The 27,034-nt window shown below is 52.6% G+C and overlaps 1 protein-coding gene across 16 annotated transcripts; it reads left to right on the forward strand.

Moving 5' to 3' along the window:
* The first annotated feature begins 1,461 nt into the window (after positions 1–1,461).
* On the forward strand, positions 1,462–25,486 carry HPS1 (HPS1 biogenesis of lysosomal organelles complex 3 subunit 1). 16 transcript variants are annotated; one of them, XM_043475760.1, is made up of 21 exons: positions 1,463–1,572; positions 3,231–3,337; positions 6,439–6,559; positions 6,656–6,772; positions 10,141–10,278; positions 10,488–10,630; positions 11,604–11,712; positions 12,742–12,902; positions 13,379–13,481; positions 14,139–14,231; positions 14,373–14,442; positions 15,929–15,984; positions 17,293–17,460; positions 17,540–17,719; positions 18,805–18,866; positions 19,339–19,473; positions 19,552–19,617; positions 20,614–20,758; positions 22,849–22,962; positions 24,188–24,270; positions 24,769–25,486. In XM_043475760.1, the coding sequence occupies exons 4-21, from the start codon at positions 6,656–6,658 to the stop codon at positions 24,929–24,931; spliced, it is 2,106 nt and encodes a 701-aa protein (XP_043331695.1). In that variant the 5' UTR covers positions 1,463–1,572; positions 3,231–3,337; positions 6,439–6,559; the 3' UTR covers positions 24,932–25,486. The 16 variants fall into 16 exon arrangements, with proteins under 16 accessions (XP_043331700.1, XP_043331695.1, XP_043331694.1 ...); XM_043475759.1 differs by having other exon boundaries at positions 1,526–1,576; XM_043475762.1 differs by having other exon boundaries at positions 1,557–1,576; positions 3,228–3,337.
* Positions 25,487–27,034: the final 1,548 nt, after the last annotated feature.

The following is a 27,034-nucleotide window of genomic DNA, read 5'->3' on the forward strand; positions in this document are numbered from 1 at the left end:
TTAAAATAGACAATAACAGGTGTTGGTGAAGATGCGGACAAACTAGGATGCTGATATGTGGGAATGAAAACTACTAGTAGCAGAAGTAAGAAACAGCAGCACATTCACTTGATGGAATTTATTCAGCCATTGAAATTCATGCTCAGGAAACGTCTGACAAAGAGAAACATGAGTGAAAAGAGCAGGATATAGAGGGCGCAGCCAGAATGGCCTCAACTGTGGGCTGCAGAGAGAGATGCCTGCAGCGGGGCTATGTGCTGTAAATGGAGAACTGGAAGATGTGGGGCTTACGGTGGGCTGGGAGGGGCGGGCGCCGTGGAGGGGAGAGTGACACTCCCCTGGTGGAGGCATTAATTCTTGGCCCCGGCCTTGTCCCGAGTGGTGCTCAAGCTGCTGTACCCCGGCCAGTCCTCACAACTCATTGCTTGCTGGGCTGTGCTTAAAGCTCCCAGGGGGCACCGGGGCATTAACAGGTGATTTGCGTGGGGCTTTCGACCCTGCCGTAATCTTCGTCACTTTTCCCAACCTTCAACCAATAAAAACATACACAATTTTAAGAGACTCTAGCAAACACAGGTTCAAAACAAAGACCCTAATGTCCACCCCATCCCCCAAATGAATTGAGAACCCTTATAAAGAAAGTCTAGTGTTGGAACTCTGGGGATAACTGGGTCCTTCTGCAGATTGTGTCTCTTCTGGGGATAACTGGGTCCTTCTGCAGATTGCGTCTCTTCCAAGGAAACCAGGAAAGCAGTCCTCACCCTAGAACTGTGGTTCAGCGCACACACACACACACACACACACACACACACACACACACACACACACACACACACACACACACACACACACACACACACACACACACACACACACACACAAGAGGGTGAGGAAGAGACCAGCGAGGAGCCAGGACACCTGCGTTCTGATACTAACTCTGCCCTCAACAAGTGATTTCTCTCTGGGCCTCAGTTGGAACTCTGGAGATAACTGGGTCCTTCTGCAGATTGCGTCTCTTCCAAGGAAACCAGGAAAGCAGTCCTCACCCTAGAACTGTGGTTCAGCACACACACACACACACACACACACACACACACACACACACACACACAAAAGAGGGTGAGGAAGAGACCAGCGAGGAGCCAGGACACCTGCGTTCTGATACTAACTCTGCCCGCAACAAGTGATTTCTCTCTGGGCCTCAGTTTTCGCTTCTGTAAAATAGGGACGTTCCCAGAACCTAGGTGGGGAGTGGCTTGCGCTTAGGCAGGTTGCGGGGCCCAGCGCAGTGGCCGATGCAACGGGGGCCTCTGACGGCTGCCGGGGAAGCCCGCACACTGTGGGCCTCGCCGCCCTCCTCGTTGACCGGAGGGCCGTAGCCACTGTCCCGCAGGAAGTGAGGGTCGCAGTCAGGGGTCGACGGTCCCTGTTACTTAGCGGGAGCAAACTGCATGGCGGCGGGCAGAAGCCTAAAAGCCAGGCAGAGGCGGAGCGAGCTTCCAATCCGGCCCCAGGCGGTCACGTGGGCGGTCACGTGACCACACCCGGAAGCGCGGCGCGGACTCCTGGCAGGTCGGTAGGTGTTTGGCTACGACTCGGTGCGCACAGTCCGAGGGCCTCGGTGGGCTACGGGGCTTCCTCCGGGACGCCGGCGCGGCCCTCCCGGAAGCAGAGTCCCCACCGCCAGCCTCACTCACCCGGCGTGGAAACGTGGGCGGGTCGCTTCACTTCTGGTAGCCAGAGTTTCTGCAGCTACGAAGTGGGGCGGTTGCCACTCTGAGGTTCGGGGAATTGGGGGGTGAAACTTCTGCGTAAACTGTAAAGTGCAAGGCAAACAAGAAGGCTGCCAGTGGGCAGGTTCTACTGCTGCGTCCTCCAGCCCTTCAGGGGCGGCGGTCATAGGGGCAGTTTGGGGGGAGAATGGTGAAAATGAGTGTTGAGGGGTGCGGGGGGAGAGAAGGGGCAGACAGGTTCCCCAAGTTGCCCCGGCTCCATCTAAAGCTCCACTGAGTCCCTCCTTAGAGCAGAGAGCAGGGAAACCACAAAATAACAACAGTGAGGTCCTCTTTCGAACAGACCTTTTGAAACAAAAGCAGAACTTAATGTCCACTAGAGAGTATTTCCATGTTAATGGGAAGATGGCTTAAGGTCAGTCATGGCAGTGATGTAGTAGTTAAGTCTCATGTTGCAGAAGATGCTGAGCCCTTCACAGCCCTTCTTGCCTTTTGTTTGCTTACAATGTTTGGCTTCCTGATTAAGGTAAAGCTTTATATTGTTCCTGCTTTTTATCATCAAAATAGGAGTGGTTCTGGAACTAGTTTAGTTCACCCTGTTTTTGAGGAGGGGAGCTGGGAAATAAGCATAGTGACTCTCCTACCTCACCTCTCCGTGTGAGAAGAGCTTTCCAGGTGGCACAGTGGTGAAGACTCTGCCTGCCAGCGCAGGAGACACAAGAGATGTGGCTTCAATCCATGGGTGGGAAAGATCCCTTGGAGAAGGAAATGGCAGCCCATTCCAGTATTCCTGGGTGGGAAATACCATGGACAGAGGAGCCTGGTGGGCTACAGTCCATAGCGTTGCAAAGAGTAGCACATGATTGAGCACACACCTCTGTAAGAAAGTAGTTTGCTAAGGATGTGACTGCCTGGTTGCTCCCTGACTCATTAGAACCCTGGAGGGAGATGGAGCCAGAGGTTGAGCCCAGAGAGGTGTAAGTGCCTTGGCAAAGCCAGAACTAGAACCAGGTCTCCCATGCCTGTTGTATTGGTTTACTGCCATTCATTGGAGCATCCTGGGATATCTCCTGTCTTCCAGGACTGAGTCTCTGTCTCCCTGGGATGTACTGTGCTATTTCCCAATAGTCACTCATAGCAGGCTCCCTGGGGGTGCCCAGGGTAGGCTTGCTGACCACACCATGGTTCAGAGTGACCCACAGGGAAGTGAGAGCGCTCAGGAGGAAACAGTAGGTGAGAATTACTGTTTGTGGCCACCTGCTATGTCCAAAGGACTGTGCTTGCCGGGTCCATGTTCTCCATTGTGGGAAGGCAGGGGTGAGCAGTATGCGGAGCACTGGGACACCTCCTGGCAGTGGGGAGTGTGTTCTGAGCAGACTCCCCAAGAGCAAGAGAGAGACCTTTGACCACTCAGTCCTCCACCATCCCCGGAATGGGCAGCAGTTGAAATGAGAGCCTCTGCTTACTCTTACGCGCCCCCCACCCTGTTTTAAGTAGGTCGTGGAATGCTATGCTGCTCTCCATGAGCTGGTTGCCGAGTCTGTCTGCTGCAGCCCTTTCTGAGCCTTCGGCTGTCAGGAAGCTCTGCTGTGCTCCTTGCCACGGTAGGTGATTCTGCCTGAGATGGAGGCAGGCGGCACCCACCCTGGGGCTGCTCGGACTATGGGAGGTGGACAGGGTGAGGCAGGCAGAGGACTAAACTCTCTCAGGCTCTGCAGAACTGTCTCAGCCCCATCCCCTGCCTGCCCCAGCTCTGCATCCTCATGTCACCTTTGCCTGTTCTGTTCTTCCTCCCTGGCATCTAGGTGATCATCACAGCCTGTTGTTGTTGTTTAGTTGCTAAGTCATGTCCAACTCTTTTGTGACCCCATGGACTGTAGCCCACCAGGCTCCGCTGTCCATGGGATTTCCCAGGCAAGAATACTGGAATGGGTTGCCTTTTCTATCTCCAGGGGATCTTCCTGACCCAGGGATCGAACCCACCTCTCCTCCATTGGCAGGTGGATTCTTTACCACTGAGCCACCTGGGAAACCCCATCACTGTCTTCCAGACCTCTAAGCTACACCTTCTGAATCAGCCCCTTCTTCCTCTGGCCTTCAGCAAGGAGTGGACCCACATTACCCCACACCAGGATAACTGGCCTCCATAACCTTGACCCCACCCATCCATGGCACACACCCTTACCAGCCTGTAGGGACTCTCTGTTCACAATAGTACAGCCCATTATTCTCCAACCCACCCACTTCCTTCCCATCAGGCCAGCCCCTCGAGTCCCGAACTTTGCCAGGCTCATCTGGGAGTCCCAGGGCAGCCTCTTTCGGGCCCACCTGCCCTCACGCAGCAACCTTTCCTTTCACGCCCCATTGCTTTCCTGGTCTCTGCTTTGTGAGTAACAATTCCGTGGGAGTAGGCTACGTTCTCTGTTTTTCACTGTGCTGGAAACACTGTGAAGTTACGTGCTCGGAGTTAAAGTTGATAATCCAACTGGAGACTGGGGAGGAACTCCGTAAGTATCACCAAGTTGGTCACCTAGGGGATCCTGAAGAGTATAACTGAGTCTGAGACCTCGAGATAACAACAGTCCTTCTGAGGAAACTGGACGTCCACCCATGGCAGAGTTAAGAGCAGGGCTTCCTCATCACTGTCGTGTCTTAGCACACGTGTAATGTGCTCGTGTCCGTGTGACATGCTGAGGTACAGCAGAATATCTGAAGCCCCTGCCTGGGGCAAGCAGCTGGCCCAAGAGCTCTGGCTTCACCAGACGTGGCCAGGCTGCCCCAGGAGTTGAGAAGGTCAATGTCTCACTGTACCTCAGGAGGCCAAGGCCCAGAGTAGGAAGCTGTGGATTAAAAATCTACCCTGGTGAATAAGAAAGCACATTTTACATAATCAAGCATTGTGTGTTGCAGAGAGGGTACATGTGTGGGTGATGGGGAAGGAGGTCTGAAAGGGCAGAGGATGCTGGTGGAGGTGGCCGAGGAAGCAGCAGCTAAGCAGGGGTGAGGAGAACTGGGGCCAAGGTCACACAGCCTCTGTGTCCACCAGGGCAGGAGGAACTTGTGATTGAAACTCCCATAATGCTGGACCCACTGCCTGTGGGCTTTGGAGCTGATACTCTGGAGCTGTTTTTGACTTGAGTAGAAGTACTGGACCACCCAGAGTCAGGTGCACTAGCCCCCCAGTGTTCCAGACGAGGCCCTGACTGCCTGCCTCCCTTGTGCAGTCGACCCTGTGTCCAGATCATGAGCTGGGTCCTTCTTCACGCTTGGCCCCGGTAGGCTGGTAGTGTGTCTGATGCTGTGTTTAGAGAGCCTGGATAACACAGGAAAGGGCCCAGCCTTGGCATTCAGTTCAGTTCAGTTCAGTCGCTCAGTCGTGTTTGACTCTTTGGAGCCCCATGAGCTGCAGCACGCCAGGCCTCCCTGTCCGTCACCAACTCCCAGAGTTTACCCAGACTCATGTCCGTTGAGTTGGTGATGCCATCCAACCATCTCATCCTCTGTCATTCCCTTCTCATCCTGCCCTCAATCTTTCCCAGCATCAGGGTCTTTTCAAATGAGTCAGCTCTTCGCATCAGGTGGCCAAAGTGTTGGAGTTTCACCTTCAACATCAGTCCTTCCAATGGACATGCAGGACTGATCTCCTTTAGGATGGACTGGTTGTATCTCCTTGCAGTCCAAGGGACTCTCAAGAGTCTTCTCCAACACCACAGTTCAAAAGCATCAGTTCTTTGGCACTCAGCTTTCTTTATAGTCCAACTCTCACATCCATACATGACTACTGGAAAAACCATAGCCTTCACTAAACAGACCTTTTTTGGCAAAGTAATGTCTGCTTTTTAATATGCTGTCTAGGTTTGTCATAACTTTCCTTCCAAGGAGTAAGCGTCTTTTAATTTTCATGGCTGCAGTCACCATCTGCAGTGATTTTGGAGCCCCAAAAAATAAAAGTCAGCCACTGTTTCCACTGTTTCCCCATCTATTTGTCACGAAGTGATGGGACCAGATGCTGTGATCTTAGTTTTCTGAATGAATGTTGAGCTTTAAGCCAACTTTTCCACTCTCCTCTTTCACTTTCATCAAGAGGCTCTTTAGTTCTTCTTCACTTTCTGCCATAAGGGTGGTGTCATCTGCATATGTGAGGTTATTGATATTTCTCCTGGCAATCTTGATTCCAGCTTGTGCTTCTTCCAGCCCAGAGTTTCTCATGATGTACTCTGCATATAAGGTAAATAAGCAGGGTGACAATATACAGCCTTGACGTACTCCTTTTCCTATTTGGAACCAGTCTGTTGTTCCATGTCCAGTTCTAACTGTTGCTTCCTGACCTGCATACAGGTTTCTCAAGAGGCAGGTCAGGTGGTCTGGTACTCCCATCTCTTTCAGAATTTTCCACAGTTTATTGTGATCCACCCAGTCAAAGGCTTTGGCATAGTCAATAAAGCAAAAATAGATATTTTTCTGGAACTCTCTTGCTTTTTCGAAGAGCCAGCAGATGTTGGCAATTTGATCTCTTGTTCCTCTGCCTTTTCTAAATCCAGCTTGAACATCTGGAAGTTCACGGTTCACATATTGCTGAAGCCTGGCTTGGAGAATTTTGAGCATTACTTTACTAGCGTGTGAGATGAGTGCAATTGTGTGGTAGTTTGAACATACTTTGGCATTGTCTTTCTTTGGGATTGGAATGAAAACTGACCTTTTCCAGTCCTGTGGCCACTGCTGAGTTAAAAATAGGAGTAACTGAAGATTCCTGCTTTGCTGTGAGGGTGCTGTGAAGTAACACCAGGAAGGCCCTCGTGGTAGTGCCCAGCACACAGTAAAGTGCAGTAAGTATTTGCTGGGATTATAATTTTTTTTGTTACTCAGGCTGAGTCTGTGGGTGTGGTGCTGGAGGGGACCTTCACCTTGCTTCTCCTTGGCAGATGAAGTGCGTCTTGGTGGCCACAGAGGGTGCGGAGGTCCTCTTCCACTGGACAGATGGGGAGTTTGAAGAGAGTCTGCGCCTGAAGTTTGGACAGACAGAGAATGAGGGAGAAAAGGTGAGTGCAGGGCAGGAGGGTCAGACAGGAGGGACGAGCACAGCGCTGTTGGGAGGCAGGGGAGCCCGCCCTCCCGCCCTGGCCCAGGGTGAGCAAGGCTGCCTGTGTCCTGGCGCCTCTCACACCCACACATCCTCAGAGATTAGCCCCTGATGCTCTGGAGGCCCGTGACCCACCCTCACCCCATGAGATTTTGAGCATCTTGTCATGTGCTTATTTTCCACTTTATATCTTCATTTGTGAAATGTCTCTTCAGGTCTTTGGCCTACTTTTTGTTGCATTGATTGTTTCTTATTATTCTTACCGAGTTTTGAAAGTTTCCTAGGTGTTATGGATATGTCCTTTAGTAGATACATGTTCTGCAGATATTTTCTTCCAGTCTGTGTCTTGTCTTCGTATCTACTGCACAATATCTTTCAAAACAGATATTTTTAATATGATAACTCCATGTTATCCACTTTTTGCTTTTATGGATCATACTTTTGGTGTCATATCTAAGAAACCTTTGCCCAACCCAAGATCACAAAGAATTTTTCCCATATTTTCTCCTGGAAGTTTTCTAGTTTTAGGTTTTATATTAGGTCTGATGATCCACTTTGAATTTTTGTATGTAGTGTATAGATTGAAGTTTATTTCTTCGCATATAGATATCCAGTTTAATACTTTAATGTGACAACTTGACGATAGTTGTCCTTTTCATTTAGATAAATTCTACTGTACATTCTAAAGGAATAATTTATTTTGAAATTTTTTCCAGATTAATTTTGTATTGAACACTTTGTTATTGAGGATCCAGTAGAAAGTCCTTGCATTTCTACAGCCACACAGACTGGTTGCCTCTCAGTGTCCTTCCTGGTCCAGTGGGCCTGGTCATCAGCTGAACCAGTGCCATGTCAGCAAGTTAGTTCACCTCAACATCACTGATGCTCTTTAGGAATAATACAACGTATCAGAAATCATAGACATTTAAGTGATTTTATTTAAGCTAAAAACAGGTCTATCTGTTAGGCTCCTTTATTTTTTAGTAGTCAATATACATAATTTTTAAATTAAGAATTTTTAAGTATTTTAGTTCTTAAACCATTGCATCAATATGGTCTAAAAATTTAAGAGGCAGATGATTTGACGGTGTTTCTCTTCCTCTTTTTAAAAACCTCAGAAAGGAACAAATTCTGATTTTTCAGTTCCTAAATGACTAGCATAAAGAAAAAAAGTCTTCAAAGTTTTATTTCTCTTGGATAAAACACTTTTTTCCCCTGGTCCTATAAATAACATGACTTAATTGTAGGAAATTTGGGAAGTAACAGAGAAATAGTTTTTAAATGACCCATAATTCTTCTACCTCAAGCTATTAGCTCTTCAATATATTTTCTTTGGGTCTTTATCTTTTACAAATAGTTGAGATCATACCACACTTACAGTTTTAATTCCTGTGTTTTTTTCACTTGCCATTATAGCAGAAGCATTATTCCATTTTGTTAAATATTGTCAAAAGCATAAATCTTAATAGAAACATTATATTCAGTATATGAATAAATATAGCATCATTTATTTAGCCATTTCCCTGGTACTTGGCATGTATATTGCTTCTAGTTTGCTATAGCTATTGCTGTTGGGAACATTTGTGCTTGAATTTTATCCCACATCTCATTATTTCCTTAGGATAAATTCCTAAAAAAGAATCATTGATTCAAAAGCCATTCAAAGATATTGTACCACTATATAACCACACCACATATCAATAATACAAGAGAATTCTCTTTACACCCTAACTACACCAAAGATTATCATTCCCCCACCACACCACCAAAACAAAAGAATTCCTGTCATACCTGTATACCTAGTGAAAGCTACTACTTTTAAAATGAGTTGCTGTATACCATCTAGGTTTTTAAGTCACATTTCTATTAATGTAATTGATTCATGACAGTTCCAGAAAATTATGGTACATGAATAATTCAACCAGCATTTCCCTATGGGAAGGGATATTTATTCAACAAATACTAATCGAGAATCCACTATTCGCCAGCCTCTCGGGGCCAAAGCAGTGAATGTAGCAACATGACCCTGCACTCGCAGAATTTAGAGGGTAAAGATGAACCAGATGGCAGATACTGTGGGTTTTTTTTTAACCAGAGTGTGGGATGGGGCAGGCTGGGATGGGGTGGGCCTGAGGATGGTCAGGAGAGGAGCCACCTGAGCTAGGTGACTGGCAGCCCCTGCAATAGTGGACACAGGCCTGGGTTCCTGAATGTCCAGTCTGTGGGGGGAAATTACGCCCCACATGCCGTAGCCCCCTTTGTATTTCAAGTGCCACACAGTACCCCTGGCCACTTGCCTGTTTTTCTTTTCAAGGCCAGGTCTTACTCAGCTCCTTGTAGCCAAGTTAAAACTAGGACTCTGCTTCCTCCCTGTTTCAGTCAAGGCCCCTGAGATCAGCATGGGGAAGGTCAGCTGTGCCCTTGTACCTGTTCATTCTTGTGTCAAGAACTTGACTTATTACCATTCGCTCTGACCTTATTCCATTTTCATTCACAGATCTTCAGCACATCTGTCCAGTTTCTTCTTGGTTTTGTTCTGTTCTTTATTTGGAAGGCAGGGGGAATAGATGAGGGAGGAGATTATAAAAGTAAAGGCATGCTTGTCACCGAACTAGGAAAGTATAGAAAGATATAAAAACTAGGGGGAGAAATCATTCCTAATCCTCCTGTTCAGAAGCAATCACTTTAATGATGTTGAATTTTTAAATATTTTTCAATACTTTGTTTTTCTGTGCGTTTGAAAGTACAGAGCATTTACAACCTTTTTTTTTAAAAACCTGACCCTGTATCGTAGGAATTTTCCACGTCACTGAGGTGCTCTGATATTTTAAGTGCTTTGTATCTTCTCATTGTTCAGATGTACTGTTGTATATTTAACTCTTTCCCTGGTACTAGACATTTACATTCTCTGCAGTTTCTTCTGCTATAAATGATGCTGCAGGGAGCATTTTTGTGCCTGTATCTCTGCCCTGTTTCTGACTGTTTTCCTGAGGATGCTTTCCCTAAAGGAGACTTAACTGCAACAAGGGGCCTGGACTTTGGTGCACATGTCAAACTTTCCTAGAGTCGGCTTCCTCTGTGGAAGCGTGGCCTAATTCCTTACCTTTCCTTCCAGAATTAAGGCCTGAACAATGCAATTAGCTGCCTAACCTTTCCCAGTCTTCCTGACCCAAGATTTGGGGCAGGGTCTCCCTGTCAGGACAGTGACAGTCTCCTGGGTGTGTCTAGAACTGTGGAGCCCTTGACGTCAAGTTCCGGGTCTTGTCCATTCCTTCGGCCCCAGTGTCTGGCCCCCTGAGCAGTGTTGTTCTCTACCCCTGCTTGCAGCCTCCCGCCCTGGAGGACCAGCTTAGCACCCTCCTGGCCCCGGTCATCATCTCCTCTGTGACCATGATGGAGAAGCTCTCCGACACATACACCTGCTTCTCGACGGAAAATGACAATTATCTGTATGTCCTTCACCTGGTGAGTGTGCCGCCGTGGGGCCCGTGTTCCTCTGCCCCTTGGTTCCTCGGACAGTCCACACGCCTCTTCCTCATCTTGAACCGCAGACTCCTTTAGAAGGCAGATGCTGCAGCTTAGCAAAATCCCCTCGGAACTGACCGCCCCCCTGCCCCTTCTCCCATCTCTGTCCCTGGGGGCTGGCTGACATCAGCTGATTTCTGTGCCTGCAGTTTGGAGAATGCCTATTCATTGCCATCAACGGAGACCGCACAGAGGGCGAAGGGGACCTGCGGCAGAAGCTGTGCATGCTCAAGTACCTGTTCGAGGTGCACTTTGGGCTGGTGACCGTGGACGGACAGCTCATCCGAAAGGAGTGAGTCCTGGGGTGCTGTGCTGAGCCCCTCTCAAGGCATTGGTGAAGCTGCTGGCCCCACTCTGCCCCTGCTCCTTCCTGGCACCTCCCTGGGGGTCTCTAGCTGACGTTTGTCATATATGTGTGAGCGAGAGGCTGAGAAGTGAGGTGAGTTGCTCAGGCACCTGCCTCCTGGTTCCACCCCCGTCCCACTCTGCTCCATGGCAAGAGCGCAGCCAGATGCACCCCCACTGTGTATGGGTTCCCCGGTTGTGCTGTGTGGCCCCTCCAGGTGTGCTGTGGAACCCCCCCCCAGGTGTGCTATGGGACTCCCCCACCCAGGTGTGCTGTGGAACTCCCCCCCAGGTGTACTGTGTGGCTTCCCCAGGTGTGCTGTGCAGTTCCCCCCAGGTGTGCTGTGCGGTTCCCCCCAGGTGTGCTGTGTGGTTCCCCCCAGGTGTGCTGTGTGGCTTCCCCAGGTGTGCTGTGTGACTCCCCCCCAAGGTGTGCTGTGTGGCTTCCCCCGGTGTGCTGTGTGGTTCCCCAGGTGTGCTGTGTGGTTCCCCCAGGTGTGCTGTGTGGTTCCCCCAGGTGTGCTGTGTGGCTTCCCCAGGTGTGCTGCGTGGCCCCCCAGGTGTGCTGTGTGGTTCCCCCAGGTGTGCTGTGTGGCTTCCCCAGGTGTGCTGCGTGGCCCCCCAGGTGTGCTGTGTGGTTCCCCCCAGGTGTGCTGTGTGGTTCCCCCCAGGTGTGCTGTGTGGTTCCCCCTACTCCCCCCCAGGTTTGCTGTGTGGTTCCCCCCAGGTGTGCTGTGTGGTTCCCCCCAGGTGTGCTGTGTGGCTTCCCCAGGTATGCTGTGTGGCCCCCGGCTGTGCCGTGTGGTTCCTCTGGGTGTTTGTCACGGGAGCTTGCCCAGCTCTGACAGTGAGCCCAGGCTGCTCCTTTGGTTAAAGCTGGGGACACCACTTTTCTGTGGGTCTCCCTCGCTCTGCCCCAGGCTGCGGCCCCCGGCCTTGGAGCAGCGTGAGCAGGTGTGGGAGCGCTTCCAGAGCTTGCTGTGGACCTACAGCCGCCTGCGGGACCAGGAGCAGTGCTTCGCCGTAGAGGTGACTACTGGGTGCGGGAGTCCTCGGGCCACAGAAATGTCAGGCCACGGGGGCCAGGCAGCGTTGAGACCATGCTTTGACATCTGTCCCCCACCCCAGTGAGTGAGGGCACCGGCAGCCCCTCAAGCTCATGCATTTCAGAGGGTTGCTCTTTCTGGCTTCACAGTTAGGCACTCTGATGGGCCTCCCTACAATAACACGGCTAGACTTTGGGTAAAAGAGACTTCTTAGTGCAGTTTTTGGGCTCTCAGTAAATTATGGAAATTTCTGAAGTTAGCTCCCTCGCCTCTGATCCCTTCCCCCAAATTATATTGAGCTGAAACTAGAGTAGAAAGTAGTAAAAAGTAAGCAGCACTAAAGTCAAGATTGCCTGAGTGCAAATGATGGTACCAACCTACAGCCAGCGAACTACGCCTCGGGCCAGCAGCGGCAGGGGAGCTGAGCCTCAACTCCTACTTAAGCGCAGATCTGAGGAGTAGGCTGGTCATCAGTAGCACCCCCTTGCTCCCTATTGTAGACAAACACAGATTCTCTGTAGGTCAGAGAATTGGTTCTCCTCTTTGTATGCATCAGAACCATCTAGAGGACTTTTAGGTGCCTGGGCTTCACTTTCTCAGTCAGTTAGGCATTGAGGGTGGGAGGCTCTATAATTTGCATTTGAACAAGTTCCCAGGTGACGCTGCTTATGCTGGTCTGGGAACTACATGTTGAAAGCCACTGATTTAGAGGAGAGATGAAGAGCAGCAAGTGTGAGCTCACCGTTAATAGTCAGGTTCACAGGAGAATGAGCCATGAGCAAGTGTCAGGGGAAGCAGCCCCCGACAGATGTAGATCCCCCAGGAGCTTGATACTCTGGTACAGACCGAGCCCCTCAAGGGCACAGCCTGTATCGGTCTGAGCCTCTGTGCTCCCAAGCTTCTGGCACATGGCATGCGCTTACTATGGCCCGAGTGAATGTGTCACTAGACTTTGGCTGGGACAGGAGGAATTGGGGTGACATGGCTTCCATCCCCCTGCCCGCGTGCCCAGGCCGTGGAGCGGCTGATCCACCCTCAGCTCTGTAAGCTGTGCATCGAGGCGCTGGAGCGGCATGTCATCCAGGCCGTCAACTCCAGCCCCGGGCGGGCTGGCGAGGAGGCCCTACACGCCTTCCTGCTCGTGCACTCCAAGTTGCTGGCTTTCTACTCCAGGTGAGCCCCAAGACCCCTCACATTCACCCTTTCTTCCAACCCCTTCCTGAAAAGCACCACCTCCTGGGCCAGGGAAACCTTCCAGACCTATCACTTCCAGGAAGCGTTGCTTCTTAGATTCTTAGTTCTTCATCCCCCTCAGTTCACTCCCCTCTCTGATTTATTCCTTCCTGGAATACTGTCTCAGAGTCTGAATTTAGGGTTTCCTGATACGCCGTTCCTGGTCCCTGCTGGTTTTCCACTGGTCATTGTCTTTTTTTCAACACAGCCAAGTTTTATTTTTAAAACTGAATGAGTTCATTAATTTTGTATATTCCATGTCTTTCTCAGAAGAGGATAAAGTCAGCTGGCATGTTTATAAACTGTGGAGGGCAGGGATCCTGCCCCAGACCCCCTTACCTGCCTTCTCCCATCCACTGCCACCTGTGGGCAGGGGCAGTGGGCACATGCTGACCGGCTGCCTGTCCTCTCCACAGCCACGGTGCCAGCTCCTTGCGCCCAGCCGACCTCCTGGCCCTCATTCTCCTGGTGCAGGATCTCTACCCCAGCGAGAGCACAGCGGAGGACAGCGACCCCCAGGTCTCTCTCGGGGCAGCTCTCTGGGCAGTGGGAGGCCGCCAGAAAGGCGACTTGAATGGCCAGTCTGGAGAGCGCTGGGCAGGCAGCTGGGGAGACTGGTTTCTAAGTCTCAGTCCTGAATGTGTGGTTGGGCATGACTTTTCTAGCTGCTTTCAGGTGCAGGGAATTCTAGAAGGGAGGTGGATTCATGGGTTAAAAGTGCAGGTTTCTGGAGTCACGTAGTCCTTTGCTGTGCAAGTACTCACTCCATCGGAGCCTCAATTTCCTCATCTGTGCAATGGGACAACCATGGCATCTACTTCTCAGGGTTGTCATGAGGAATAAAGGTGGCAGTTTACTTGGAGCCCAGCGGTGCCTGGGGCATAGTGAAATGCTCAGTAGGTGCTGGCCAGCGTGGTTGCCACACCATCCTCCTCATCAGTGGCAGTGTGGCAGTGATTTGGATGCCAGTTTGTTGGACTTTGTAGAATTTCTGTGGTTCTGGAGAAAGACTAGAACTGAAACACCCCTGGGAAGTGAGGGCGCGCACTCAGGGCTGTGCAGTGGAGTAGGCGCAGGGGCTGGTGAGTCCCCCAAGGGCTGTGCCGTGAAGCGCTGGGAGGAAGAGGAGCCAGTCAGGCAGCTTTAACCAGCATCCGCCGGCCTGTCCTGTCACAGCCTTCCCCACGGAGGCCCCGCCGCAGCCAGAGCATCCCCGTGCAGCAGGCCTGGAGCTCTTGTTCTGCAGACCTAACCAGGAATTCGGGGACCGTATGTGCTTTGTACTGCGGGGAGGGGCCAGGAGGGAAGAGGAGGGGAAGGTCTGCCTCTCCTCGGAGAGCAGGGTCCAGGGCTGGGCCCCGTGGGAGAGCCTCCCTAAGGCCTCAGCCCAGTGCCCCTTCTCTCTCCCAGGAGACAGACAGCTTCTCCCCCATTGAGGAGTACTTCACACCAGCTCCTTCCCCCGGGGAGCAGAGTTCAGGTGAGACCTACAGTGGAGGAGGGACCCTGGACGGTGAGGGGGAGGAGGTGGGTGCCAACTGGGAGCCCTGGGAATCTGTCCTAGGGGTCAGTGGATCCCAATGCTCTGTAAGAGCCCAGGCACAGACACCCACATTCCTAGAGCCCAGGACGCTGTCTGCTGCAGCCTCTCTGTCTGTCTTGCCAGCTCCAGCTTGAATTCAAGGACTACTGAGGCCACTTCAGTGATCCATAAAACTTCTTATGACAAGTCGATTTCATTTAAAAGTTCAACTTGCATATGTGTGCTCTCACCGCCTTCTCTTTCTTTTTTGTAGTTAATAAGTAATCAGCTAATTAATAGTTTATTTCCAACACAATGGTTTAAAATATCAGTATTCAATCTGTATAGTTTATACTTTACTTCCAAAGTATGTGGACAAACAATAAAAAAAAACCCAAAAATGTTTGAAATATTCTTAACAAGGCAAAAAAGGAGCCTGGGACCTCTGAGGCCACGTGGCAGCTCATCTCTGCTTGTCCACTTCTCCACGGCCAAGGTCACAGCTCTCCTGGGTTTTGTAAGCTTGCCACGAGCCCAAACACATCAGAAAGCGCTATTTTGGGGTGATGGCTGAAGTTCCGTTTTCTTCTCACTGCTTCCTCCCCTTGTTCCTCCTCCTGACCCCTTTCTCTCAGAAAGAGTTTTTTCATGCCTCAAAGCTGTAAATAATTCCTGTTCCACAGTGCACAGAAGTCACAGCTTACGAACAGCTTGAGTTGCTTTCGTCCATTTTAAGTCAGGTGTTTGAAACACAGATACAGGCTTTCCCCAAGAAACGCAATTATAAATGATGGTTTTTTGCAGTGAAATATACAAGAGAACACAATTAGTACAAAGCTATAATATTTCAAATATGTACTTGGTTCAGTAGTTTTTGTGAGCTGTCCTAGGAAAGGAAATCTAGTTCAGTTCCCAGCACACAGTAGGTACTTCAGTAAAAGTTTGCTGATTGACTAAATGAGCGGGGAACTGTAGACGGTTTGTGCTGCCTCCCAGGGAAGAGTGAAGAGGCACTGTTATAGCCAGGGAGGGGCTCACAGGGGCAGAGAGGACAGAGACAGGGAGGGGATTGGGGGCTGAGGAGGGGTCTGAGGGACCTGCCCCACCACTGCGAGGTCCAGGGACGGGAACTCGTGCCCAGCAGCCAGCTTGGGGGTGGGGGGGGGCGGAGGGGGGTGGCCAGGGGTGCCTCTCCTCTCCAGCCCAGGCTGCCCTAGCTGTGGTTCCATGGAGGGAGCTTGCCCTGCACTTGCCAACTTGGGGTAGAATGAGAAGGGGAAGGCTCTCCAGTTCACACTGAGGTGCTCTGCCCAGTGAAGTGCTGTGAGCTGCCAGCGGGGGAAGGGCCTCTGTTCCATCCTCCCCTGCTGACAGGCTGTTGGGCCAGTATTTACATTTTCCTACTGTTTCTGTCATCCTGTTATCATCTATGGTCTGTCTGCAGGTAGCACCATCTGGCTGGATGGGGGCACCCCACCTACTGACTCTCCCCACGTCCAGGTGAGTTTTTCCTGGGGGCCCAGGGTGCTTGGCCAGGGTACCAGCTGATCCGAGATGCTGCAGTGGGCCCTGGGGACTCTGAGGGCTTCTCCTGGGGTGACTCTCCAGCCATGCCAGTCTTCCTGGTACTGTCTCACGGCTGTCCAGCCAGTGCAGGGGACAGAACTCAGCCCAGAGGTGAGGGCCAGGGGTAGGGTGAGGAGTGGTGGGTGAGGGTGGCCTTCTCCCTCCCTCCACCCCTCCTCCAGACACACAGCCTCCACTTCTGAGAAATCCCCACCCTCACTGTTCTTGGGAGTGAAAGTCTAACTTAATTTTTAATGGTTTTTGTTTTTTTTTTTAAATAAAAGAGTAAATATGTTCACTGTAGAAAAATTGGGGAAAACAGAAGTAAAATATGGAAAAGGAATAAAAATCACTCAGTCCCAACCCCAGATGTTAGCTTCTGTTGAACACTTTTGGAGTGTTTCCTTCGAGGCTTCCCTATGACTTTATAAATGTATTTATACACACACACACACATATTTATTTTTTCTTTTACCCAATTTGAATCCTAACGCTCTTCATTATTTTTTGTTTTGAGCATTTTCCCATTCACGAGGCACTCCTTGGCAATGTGGTTTTTAACGAGACTATTAAGAGTGCATCGCCTGCATTATGTTATTATTTACTTAGCAAATTCTTGGAACAGCCAGTGCGTTGCATCCAGTCCTTTGCTGTCATCGTAAGACTACCATGACTTACTTACAAAGAAGCTTTTGTGGCATCCCTAATGATTCCCTTAATTTTCCGCTTCTGCCCACTGAAGACTCTTACTCAGAGCCCTCCTGAGGCTGGAGTCTTCTCACTGAGTCCTGGAAGCCCTCACTTGTACCTTTAGAATGACTTTTGGAGGTCTGGAAGGCAGTCAAAGGATCAACTGTTAATAGGCTTTAAACCATTTGTGTACTTGAAGTTGGGGAGGAGCCTCCCCCCCCCCGCTCATGCCATCCCATCTGCTTTTCCCACTTTGCTTTCTTCCTTTTCCCCTTTCTTACTACCCACCACCTCTGTGTGGCGTCCAGTCCTGACTGCACAGAAGGGCCCCGAAGATGCTGAGAGAGACAGACAGACAGCAGAACGGGAGCTGCCAGGGGAACCTCAGCAGAAGGCCAGCATTTAGGAACTGGGACTTTGGGGGCTAGAAGAGTTTGTCCCTCGAAGTTCCGAGGGAGACAGCAAGTGGGCAGCTGTGGGGGGGACCCAGCCTGGGGAGGACGCCCGACGACTGCCCCTCCTCTCCCACTGACAGCTCCTCTTCCTCCCCAGATGGCTGAAGACACCCTCCAGACGCTGATCCCTCCCTCCCCAGGACCCTCTGGCCCCAGAAGGATTTTCCTGGATGCCAGCGTGAAAGACAGCTACTGCCCCATGGTGCCACACACCATGTACTGCCTGCCCCTATGGCCAGGCATCAGCTTGGTGCTCCTGACCAAGGTATCAGTGCCCCCACCTGCCCTGGGGCCGTCCCGGCCTGGATGCCCACCCCACGGCCGCCCTGCACATCTCCCCACAGTGCCCCAGCACGCCCCTGGCCCTGGCCCTGTACCAGCTGTTGGATGGGTTTTCTCAACTGGAGAAGAAGCTGAAGGAGGGGCAAGAGGCTGGGAGCACCTTGCGGTCCCACCCCATCATGGTGGACCTCCGCCAGAGGATGGACAAGTTTGTCAAGAATCGAGGAGGCCAAGAACTTCAGGTGAGACGCAGGCCCCGGACGCCCTACCTCGGGGAGGGGAGGCAGGGCCTGTTCTCATCACACCAGAGGGGCCAAGGCTTAGGGGAGGGGGCCAGCCTCTGCCCCACCCCCACCAGAGGACTGTGCTCCTGATCCCCTGCAACGCAGCAGTGCCATTGATATTTCCTAAACATTCTTGTGTGACTTTGGCAGAACACGGGTTCCAGCTCCCGTGATTCAGATGAGGAAACCAGGGCGGGACACAGATAAACGATGATTCAGCCAGAGTTACCAGACGGGTGAGCGGTGGAGGAAGAGCCCAGCTCGAGGGCTCAGTAATGGCCAGTGGTCGGCCCACCTTGCCCCTCACCACGGGGCTGGGCTCACAGGCTGCAGGACACAGGGAGACCGTTCCACCCACAGGGGCTTAGAGCCCAGGCGGGGTCATGAGGCCCAGACACAGGGACAGTATCTGAACAGAGGAGGAAACCAGGCACAATCCAGGCAGGAGCCGAGGAGGGACTCGCCAGAGGAGAACCCTGGGCTGAGATCGGAGGCCGTTCATGTAGCTGGCAGGGCTTGGGTCTGTTTGAGGAACTGAGATTCATTGCGGCTGAAGTTTGCTCTGGTTTGAAAATAAGCAAGGGATTAGATGAGGCAGAGCAGGCGGCCGAAGCCCAGTCAGTCCACAGCGCCCCATGTCTCTTGGTGCCCAGCATGCCCCAGTGAGGTCTCAGGAGGCAAAGATCCCTGAAGGGGATCAGCAACCCCGCCCTTGTTTCCAGCCACCCCACCCTCGAAGCACTGACCTGTCTGTCCGACAGCACTGATTTACATGTCTGCCAGCGAGGCCAAGAGCCTGGGACTCGAACCCAGAAGCTGCTCTTTAAGTAAAAGCCTGCTGAGTGACTGGACCACGGTGTACAGTGGGCTGTAGCCTGCTGGGGGCCCTGCCAAAGACCCAGCCTGGCTGTGGACAGCAGCTGTGTGCTGGGCCTAAATAAGCCATGGAGATGGGGAGCCTTCTAGAGCCCGACATCAGAGCTCCCCTGGACCTCACTGTGGGAACACTGTCAGGAAGACACCTGTCACTTGTCTGCTTACAGAGAACCTGGCTGGAGTTCAAGACCAAGGCCTTCTCCAAAAGTGAGCCCGGCTCATCCTTGGAGTGAGTGGTGGGCTCTGAGGTCAAGGAGGGCATCGTTTGGACAAGGGGGCAGGTTTCCTCCAGGTCCAGGAGGAAAAGATGCTTGGACAGAAGGGGTCCTGGGAGGGCAGGTCCAACCCCACGATGCTGAGGGGAGGCTGGGGGCAGAGAAGACAGAAGTTGAAGAGCAGGGCCTGAGGACCCAACACCACTAGCAGAGACCCAGCTTCCGCATGGACCCAGCGTGACCTTGGGCAAATCACTGCGCCTTGTTTCTCCATAAAATAAACCAGAAGGTTGGAGGTGATTTGAGTTTCTCAGAGCCCCATGCTGGGGGAACATGAAAGCTGACTCCCAGCTCAGTGAGGGCCAGGGTGTAGTTCATCAGCTGCGTCCATCAGTCCAGGAGGAGGGTGACCACAGGGATGGGGCACCGTTCTGGGTGTGCCCTCCAGGATCCTTCCCTCTGTGACAGTTCATCTCTGGCCCCCAGGCTGCTCCAGGCGTGCAGGAAGGTGAAGCGGCAGCTATGCATTGTCTATCGGTTCAGCTTCCTGACCATGACCCCTGGCTGTGGGTGCCCCCACCTGCCCCAGCACCTGCAGGACCAAGTCCAGACGCTCATGCAGTAAGTGGTGTGAGCCCTTGACGGCTGGGGCGGGAGCCGGGCAAGCCTCACCTTCCTGTTCCCCTGCTCCCTTGGCAGGGAAAAGCTGGCGGACTGGAAGGACTTCCTGCTGGTGAAGAGCAGGAGGAACGTCACCATGGTGTCATATCCTGATCCCCAGCCCTGGGCTGCTGCCTCCTCTGCCTACTCACTTGAAGGACCGCCACTTTAGGGAAAGAGAGCACATAGTTCGCATCTCAGCTTCCTTTTGCTGAAGAAAGTGAGGAGACTTTAGTGTCCTGGAAGTGTCCTATCTGTAGGAATGCTCTGAGGCTGGAATTTCGGAAATCCCTGGTGTCCCACGATGACTTCATAGAGATCATCTGTGTAGGTGTTGTCCAGCCAGCAAAGTGGCAGTAGGTCTCCCAGGAGGGGCAGGGGCCTGGGGTCAGGTAGGTTTGAGGGGCTGAGTCCCCCCTCCTTAGATGCTACAGTACAGTGGAGTATGAAGGCTCTGAGAAGGCCAGCAATAAATGTGTTTATCGGTCCCTGTTTAAAAGCCATCTTTAAGATTTACCCTTTTATTAGAGAACTACTTTTATCAAATACTGGTCTTCCCTGAAACTTTATATGAAGAATCTTTTTCAGTATTAAAATTTCCTGAGACTTCGGTCTTCAGCGTGCAGGTAGAAGGGGTGACAGAGGGCCTTGCCAGCCACCAGCCACTGCCCGTCCTCTCAAAGGACCCTTCCAGCTCAAGATGAGGCGTAGAGATGAAGAGGACTATGGTGAGGCGTGTGGGTGGCGGCCAGTGGGGCTCACTCTCAGCTCTGTAGCTCTGCTCACCCTGGCCTCACCATGTGTGTCATTTAAACCCATTCAGCCTGAAGATGGTAAACCATAAACATGCTGTGTTCCTTGGGAGCAGAACTCCCAGCGTTCAATGTGCCAGAGCCAGAGATACATTGTACTTGCATCTTAGGCCTTCTCGGGGTTGGGAGTTCAAAGGGAAAGTGAGACCTGGGAAAGACGGTATCCTGGGAGGGTGGCTGAAAAGGAAGCCTATGGGGTGAGGGGGTCAGTGTTTGAAGGAAGCCTAGGTGGATGGAGGAGCTCCTTCCCTGGTTCTGGCTTCAAAAGCACCTTAACTCAGCCCCTTACCTTCCTGGAAGACTTCCCAGGCCTGGTGCATTTCATCTACGTGGACCGCACCACTGGTCGGATGGTGGCCCCTTCCCTCAGCAGCAATGAAAGGACTTCATCAGAGCTGGGCAGGGGGCCCCTGGCTACCTTCGTCAGAACCAAGGTAACCTGGCCCAGCCCAGGCCCTCTCCCTGCGTGTCAGACAAGGTGTGCCTCAACCCCTGCCTGGGAGGGCTAGTCCCCGCCCTCAAGCCCCCGGGAAACTCCAAGCACCCCCATGGGAACCCTTACTGCATTCTTCCTACCTCTGCGTCTAGCTTTGTAGGCTCCTAAGAGAACGGTCCTGTCTTTGTCACCCTAGGGCCCTGGCCAGTGTGTGGGGCCACCTCCCCAGATGTGTTAATGTTCCTGGAGCAACAGAGTCTGGATAGTGAGGCCAGTGGGGGAATGGCCGGGTCCCAGTAAGGGTTTGTTGAGTTCACTAAGACAGAAAGAGGACACACAGGTTAATGGATTTGAGTATCAGGATGTAAAGGTAGGTTTCTACAGAGGAAACAGTCTCCAGGCCTCCTTTTATTTTCTTTGATTCATCTTCATAGCAAACTAGTATTTTTGCTGGGGAGGCCTCTGCCACTTTATAGAAAACTATATTTTACACATTAATTATACATATTAGGTTACTATGTATTGTACATGTTACATATATTTTACATTATTATATATTATATATGTATATTTTCTATATCCAAGTAAAGTGTGTCCACAGTGGTGAAAACAAGGTCACTGACAGCCCATTGGAGACCCAGCTCCGCCCCTCACTAGTTGTGTGGCTTGGGGCGGTAGGGAGTCTTAAGTTTCAGTGGCCTCTTCTATAAAAGAGAACAGTAACACCAGTAACGTCGTGGAGTTAGTGCACAGATTACAGATGCACACACACGGTGATGCGCAGCATGTGGCACCGAGCGTAGTTGGGGTTGGTTGAGCATTTCCTGGGACCATCCACACTGGCATCTTCATCTCCTTCCAGGGTAGCTGGGGTTATCTTGGTACATTTCTCTCCGTCGTTTTCCTGTGCAGTTTGTTGTAGTTGAGGTCATCCTTCATATGCAGTGTGTTTCCCGCATTTTTACTTCACTTTGTATCTGGTGCATTTCCTCATGTCATTAATTCTTTATCAACATGATTCTCATCAGCTCCACAGCAGTCCATCATGGGAACGCAGCATCATGTACTTAGCCATTTCCCCAGTGTTGAACACTGAGATTGTTCGCAGATTCTATCATAAATAATTCTGGGGCACACACCTCTAGGCATTTATCCTTGTCCTCATCTCTGATTATTTTCTCAATATGGGTTCCCAGAAATGGAATTATGAAGTCAAGTGGGAGGAATTGTTTTTAAGGTTATTGATATACGTTGTCGAATTGCTTTCCTGAAAAATAGAGCAAGTCCATGGTATTTGTTTGCATTTAATTAGATGCTGTGTGTGATCAGGTTAGGAGTGGCTCGTGTACACCTGTCACTAAGCATCTTGGTCAGAGTGCAGCAGGCCTTGGCCAGCCCTGGGAGGTGGGGGGGTGGGGGCAGAGGTGCCCCCTGCTGCCAGCTCCTCTCAGGCAGCTCACAGGCAGTGGCGGAAGTCCTTGAATCAGGGAGGAGAGCCTCGCAGAGAGGACCTGAGGCACGTTGACCCTTGGTCACTGTGTTCCCATCGGTGCCTTTGGTGAGCCCTCATTCACACTTCACCTCAGAGCAGGGGATGTCCCAGGGCCAGGGCACTGTGCATCCAAACACTTTTCTAGCACTTTCCTGGCATAGAGCCACGCCAGAGATCCTCAGCCCTGAGGGGGTCCGTGTGAGCCCTCGACATCAGAAGTGTTCCAGGTGGCCACCCTCTCATCTCTTTGCGTCCCTGGCTCTGTTCTGGCCTGGAAGATGAATTTTCTACTTTATAGCTTGTGTATATAGTGAAGATTCATAAAGTGTTGATACGTATGTTTTGTCCTTGCAGGAGTGAGAGGGATAGGTAGTCCGTCCATCCATCCATTGTCCGTTTATTACTAAGCTCCTGCTCTGAGCCAAGGCTGGGCCCAGGCACCAAGGAGGAAGATGAGCAGGAGAGGCCCCTGGCCTTCCAGGAGCTCCTCCTCCAAGTGCTTTTCTTCACTGGGATTTGAGAGCTGGAGCCCAGTCCCCGGCGTGGGGCGAGGGCCACCCTCAGGCTGCAGACACAAGCACTGTCCCCTCCCCCAGGTCTGGTCTCTGATTCGGCTGGCACGCAGATACCTGCAGAAGGGCTACACCACGCTGCTGTTCCGCGAGGGGGATTTCTGCTGCTCCTACTTCCTGTGGTTCGAGAATGACATGGTGGGTGTGGCTGGCCCAGGCAGGGCAGTCCTGCAATTCTCCCTTTCTCCTGGATTCTGTTCAGTCTGTCTCTCCAGCTGTTCTTGTCACCAGTGGGACTAACAGTGAAGCCCAGCTGGTTGGGACCCAGAGCTCAGGTCCACCTTTGCAGTCAGGCTCTGTGACCCATGCCCCTAGTTCTCTGAAAAACTCATGCTGTTGTTCAAGAGGCATCCAGGTGACACATGAACAGACCGCCATGCCCCGTGTGAGCAAGGATGCTCAGCCTGTACTTTCTGTGGTACAAAGCCTCGCTTCCTCTTCCCATTGCTGAGACAGGTAAATGGAGGCTGAGAGCAATCTGCCCAGGGCAAAGCTCGCATGCCCTGTCTCTGCCCCTGGCAGCACGCCCTCCTTCCTCTTAGCCTGAGGTCGTGGCATCCCTTTCCACGGTGCAGTGTGGCTGTTGGGGTCTCACCGCTCTCACAGCCTCACACCTATACAGCCCATGTGTTGGTTGGGATGAGTGTCTCCGATCCCATTTTGCAGATGGTGGAACTGAGGCCCTGAGATCAAAAACCACGGCCAGGGCACCGAGGTCCTAAGTGATGACGTCAGAACCCAGGCTTGGCTTCCTGACCTGCAGGCTCCCATCTTTGCTCTGTGCCCTCCTCAGAGGTGCCCAGGACGTGGGGCTGAGCATCACCTCAGCCTCTAGGGAGAGACAAGGCTCTCTGTGTGTGTGGTTGGCCTCATGGGGTAATAGGCGGGCCTCACCATCCCGGTGGGCACAGGACTGCAGGAACCCCATGACTCCGCCTGGCACATGGTGGGAGCCCAGCAGAGCCTGAGTCGCTACCCCAGCGTGTCCCACCCTGGGATTCCCAGTCCTTGCAGGGAGAGACTTGGCCTTTGGTTACACTTTGCTCTAACTGACACCTCCCCAGTCGCCGTCCCTCACACTGAGCCAGGTGCAGTGGTTGGTGGGAAAGAGAGCTACCACCGTGGTGCCCGCTATGGCCCCAGGAACTTTGTTCATCACATCTAATATTCTTGGGAGTTTATTCTTACCCCAGTTCACAGATGAGAAGAGAGGGTAGAAAGAGGTCAGTGCATTTTCCCAGCACCAAGCACTTGCTAATCAGGGCTGAGCCGGGCCTCAGACCCACTGTGTCTGACTCAGGCCCATGGTCTTCCCACCATGCCGACCGCCTCCCCACTCACGAGGTTCCTCCTCCTCCCCCAGGGACACAAACTCCAGATCATGGAGGTGCCTGTGCTGTCTGATGACTCAGCTCCCGTCGGCATGCTGGGAGGAGACTACTACAGGTGACGCTGACCCAGAGGGCCGCTGGGGGACAGAGGGGGACAGATGACAGATGATAAGTGCCCGTCTCAGCAGAGGGAGCAGCCCCTCCTTCAGGACTGTTTCCTTGCCCCCCACCCCCGCCCCTAGCCCGCCCCCCTTGTTAGAAGCTCCTCACGGCCCGGCACTCAGAGGAAGAGAGTGGGGTGCTCTTGGGGTTCCTCCCCTCCTGTTGCACACCGAGACAGCATTTGCAGCTGCCTCTGCTGGGCTCCTGGGACCTTCCCTAGCTGGCTCTGTGGCCCCATAGCTAGGGCCGTGTTGTCCAGGGTTGGGATTCCAGGGGGTGGGCCATGGCGGCCTGGGGCTGAGCCTCAAAAATGGGGAGTCAGCAAGGAGCAAGGAAGTCCTTTCCAGCCTGGTGCTGGAGTCCAGTGAGGGACCTCATGCCCATGTGGTGCTGGGAGAGGCCCCTGGCCCGGCTCCCTCCTAAACGCTGTCCTCCTCCCCCTCTCCCCCAGGAAGCTCCTACGGTATTACAGCAAGGGCCACCCGGCCGAGGCTGTCAGCTGCCACGAGCTGCTGACCCTCCACCTGTCGGTTGTACCCACGGACGTGCTGGTGCAGCAGGCCGGCGAGCTGGCCCGGCGCCTGGACGAGGCCTCCCACATCCCCCTGCTCTAGAACCAGGAGGGCTGCCCCGTGCATCGGCCTGTGCCCCGGTTCCCCAGGCCTGCCTGGCTCACAGACATCACCAAGGCAAGAGTCTCCTCCTGTCCACGGTGGCCCCGGGGATGGCACGGTCCCCAGGGCAGCCCCAGGATGTCTTAAAGAAACTCACTTAGAGCCACCTCCATTGCGGGTAATGAGCAAACCCCCAAAGCCTTCCTTCTGGAGAAAGAAGAGGGCCAGTCTCCTTAGAGCAGCTGTGAATGTGGGCTTAGACCCAGGGCCACCCCACTTTGGCAACCACCTATGCATTCACCCCAGGAGACCGACAGGAAGTGCCCAGCTGTTGGAGTGGAGAGAGCGCCTCAGGAAGCTGTCTCCTCCCCGCGTGAAAGGTGCTCCCCTGGCTGGGTTGAGCTCTGGCTCTGCTATGTCCTCGCTGTGGCTCTGGACGGGTGTCCCCGACCTCTGAGCCTGTCTCCCCACACACAGTGTGACTGCGCCCCCGTCAGGACAGTCGTGGGGCTGCAGGACGGGCGGCAGGCACGCAATAAATTCTGGTCACAGTTACTGTTGTGGTCCCAGCCCCTGGCCCGTCTTGGTGGCCTCTTTGTTCCCTTCTTGGTTCTTGACTCCTGCCCCAGCCCTGCCGCAGAGGTCTGTGTCACTCAGTCCCACGGATCCCAGGCTGTGAGGCTTCTCAGAGCTTCCCGGGGAGGGGGCGGGTGGGGCGGGGTGGTCCTGGTGTGCCCTGGATTGAGAGCACTGCCCTGGGTGCAGCCCCCCACCTGAGAACAGACACAAGGACAAGAGGCCGGCAGGGCCTGGGGCCTGGGAGCGCCCACTACTCAGGCTGAGAGGCCACGGCTGGGACGGAGGGAAGAGAGGAGGCGAAAGCGAGCACGGCGCAGTGGAGCCGAGGGTTCACGTGTGACACCAGATGAGAGCCGAATTTCACGCAAAGACTGTTCTTTCCCTTTAAGTGAGAAGCTTGCGGGGCCATGGGTACTGAAAAAGCTAGAACCACACCTTGGGCTAAAGGCCTCAGAAGGTGGCAGTGAGGGACAGTCAGGCGGTGACGGGGACTGCCTTCCTCCTTAATGTCCTGACTTCACCAATGGGAATTGCCACATGATTGTGGAAAATACAGAAGAGCAAAAGGGGAAGAACTAAAGCCTAGATTCCACTCTTGTCACCTACTATTTTCCCTTACCTGTTAACCGCTATGTGATGTGGCAAGTCCAGTTTAACCAGTCTTTTTAGTTTTTCAGTATTATAAATAACACTGAGGAGAAGGTCCTGACTTGTATTTTAGCAGAGACACACAGAGTGTAAATTTTCCGTGGCGTGTGGAGGGGTGTCTGAGTTGAGAGTAGAAATGTCCCCAGAATTCCCTCTTACCCAGAGGCAGTTTTCCACATTTTCTCCTAATTGTGAAATGCACTTCTAATAGTGGGTTTCTAGAAGGCTGACACATGTCAGAGGTGTACAGAGACTCCCAACCCCTAGGGTCCTTTTATCCTACATGGGGAATGGCCTAACCAGTGGGCAGGGAGCAGAGGGGCCCCTAATTCAGGACAGGGCACAGGAGAGTGAGCACTTAGCTGAACATTTTTACAGATGTGGTCTTTAAATCCTTGAGGATTCTTGGGAAATGAGACAGGTACCAAAATACGCAAGAGAAATGTTCAGACCTTCAAAAGAAAAAGGCAGACCCCAGAATCACAGAGAACTGAACTAGCCCCCCAAACCTTTCCAACTTTGTGAAAGCCTATGAAGCAGATGTCATTAAAGCATTTGGGCAAGGACGCGGGGCTCTCTGGATGTCCCTGGGGCAGATTGCCCCCCTCCCCCTGCAGTGTTGCAGAGACCCTGGTCCTTCAGGCAGCGGGTCCCTGAGCCTGCTACAGGCATAGAGCAACTCCCTGTTACAAGCTGGAAGGACAGGAAGTTGGACCTGAGTCCATCTCTTTACTTGGATTCCCACCCCCAGCTCATCCTGGACATTGAATTCCTTAATGAGAAGCAGGACAGCGCAGGGGAGGGGACGGCCCTTTGGAACACACATGTACCCGCGCGCGCGCACGCACACACTCGTCTGAGCCTCAGTGCTCCGCG

This window comes from Cervus canadensis, chromosome 8, assembly GCF_019320065.1.
Source record: "Cervus canadensis isolate Bull #8, Minnesota chromosome 8, ASM1932006v1, whole genome shotgun sequence".
Taxonomy (NCBI): Eukaryota; Metazoa; Chordata; class Mammalia; order Artiodactyla; family Cervidae; genus Cervus; species Cervus canadensis.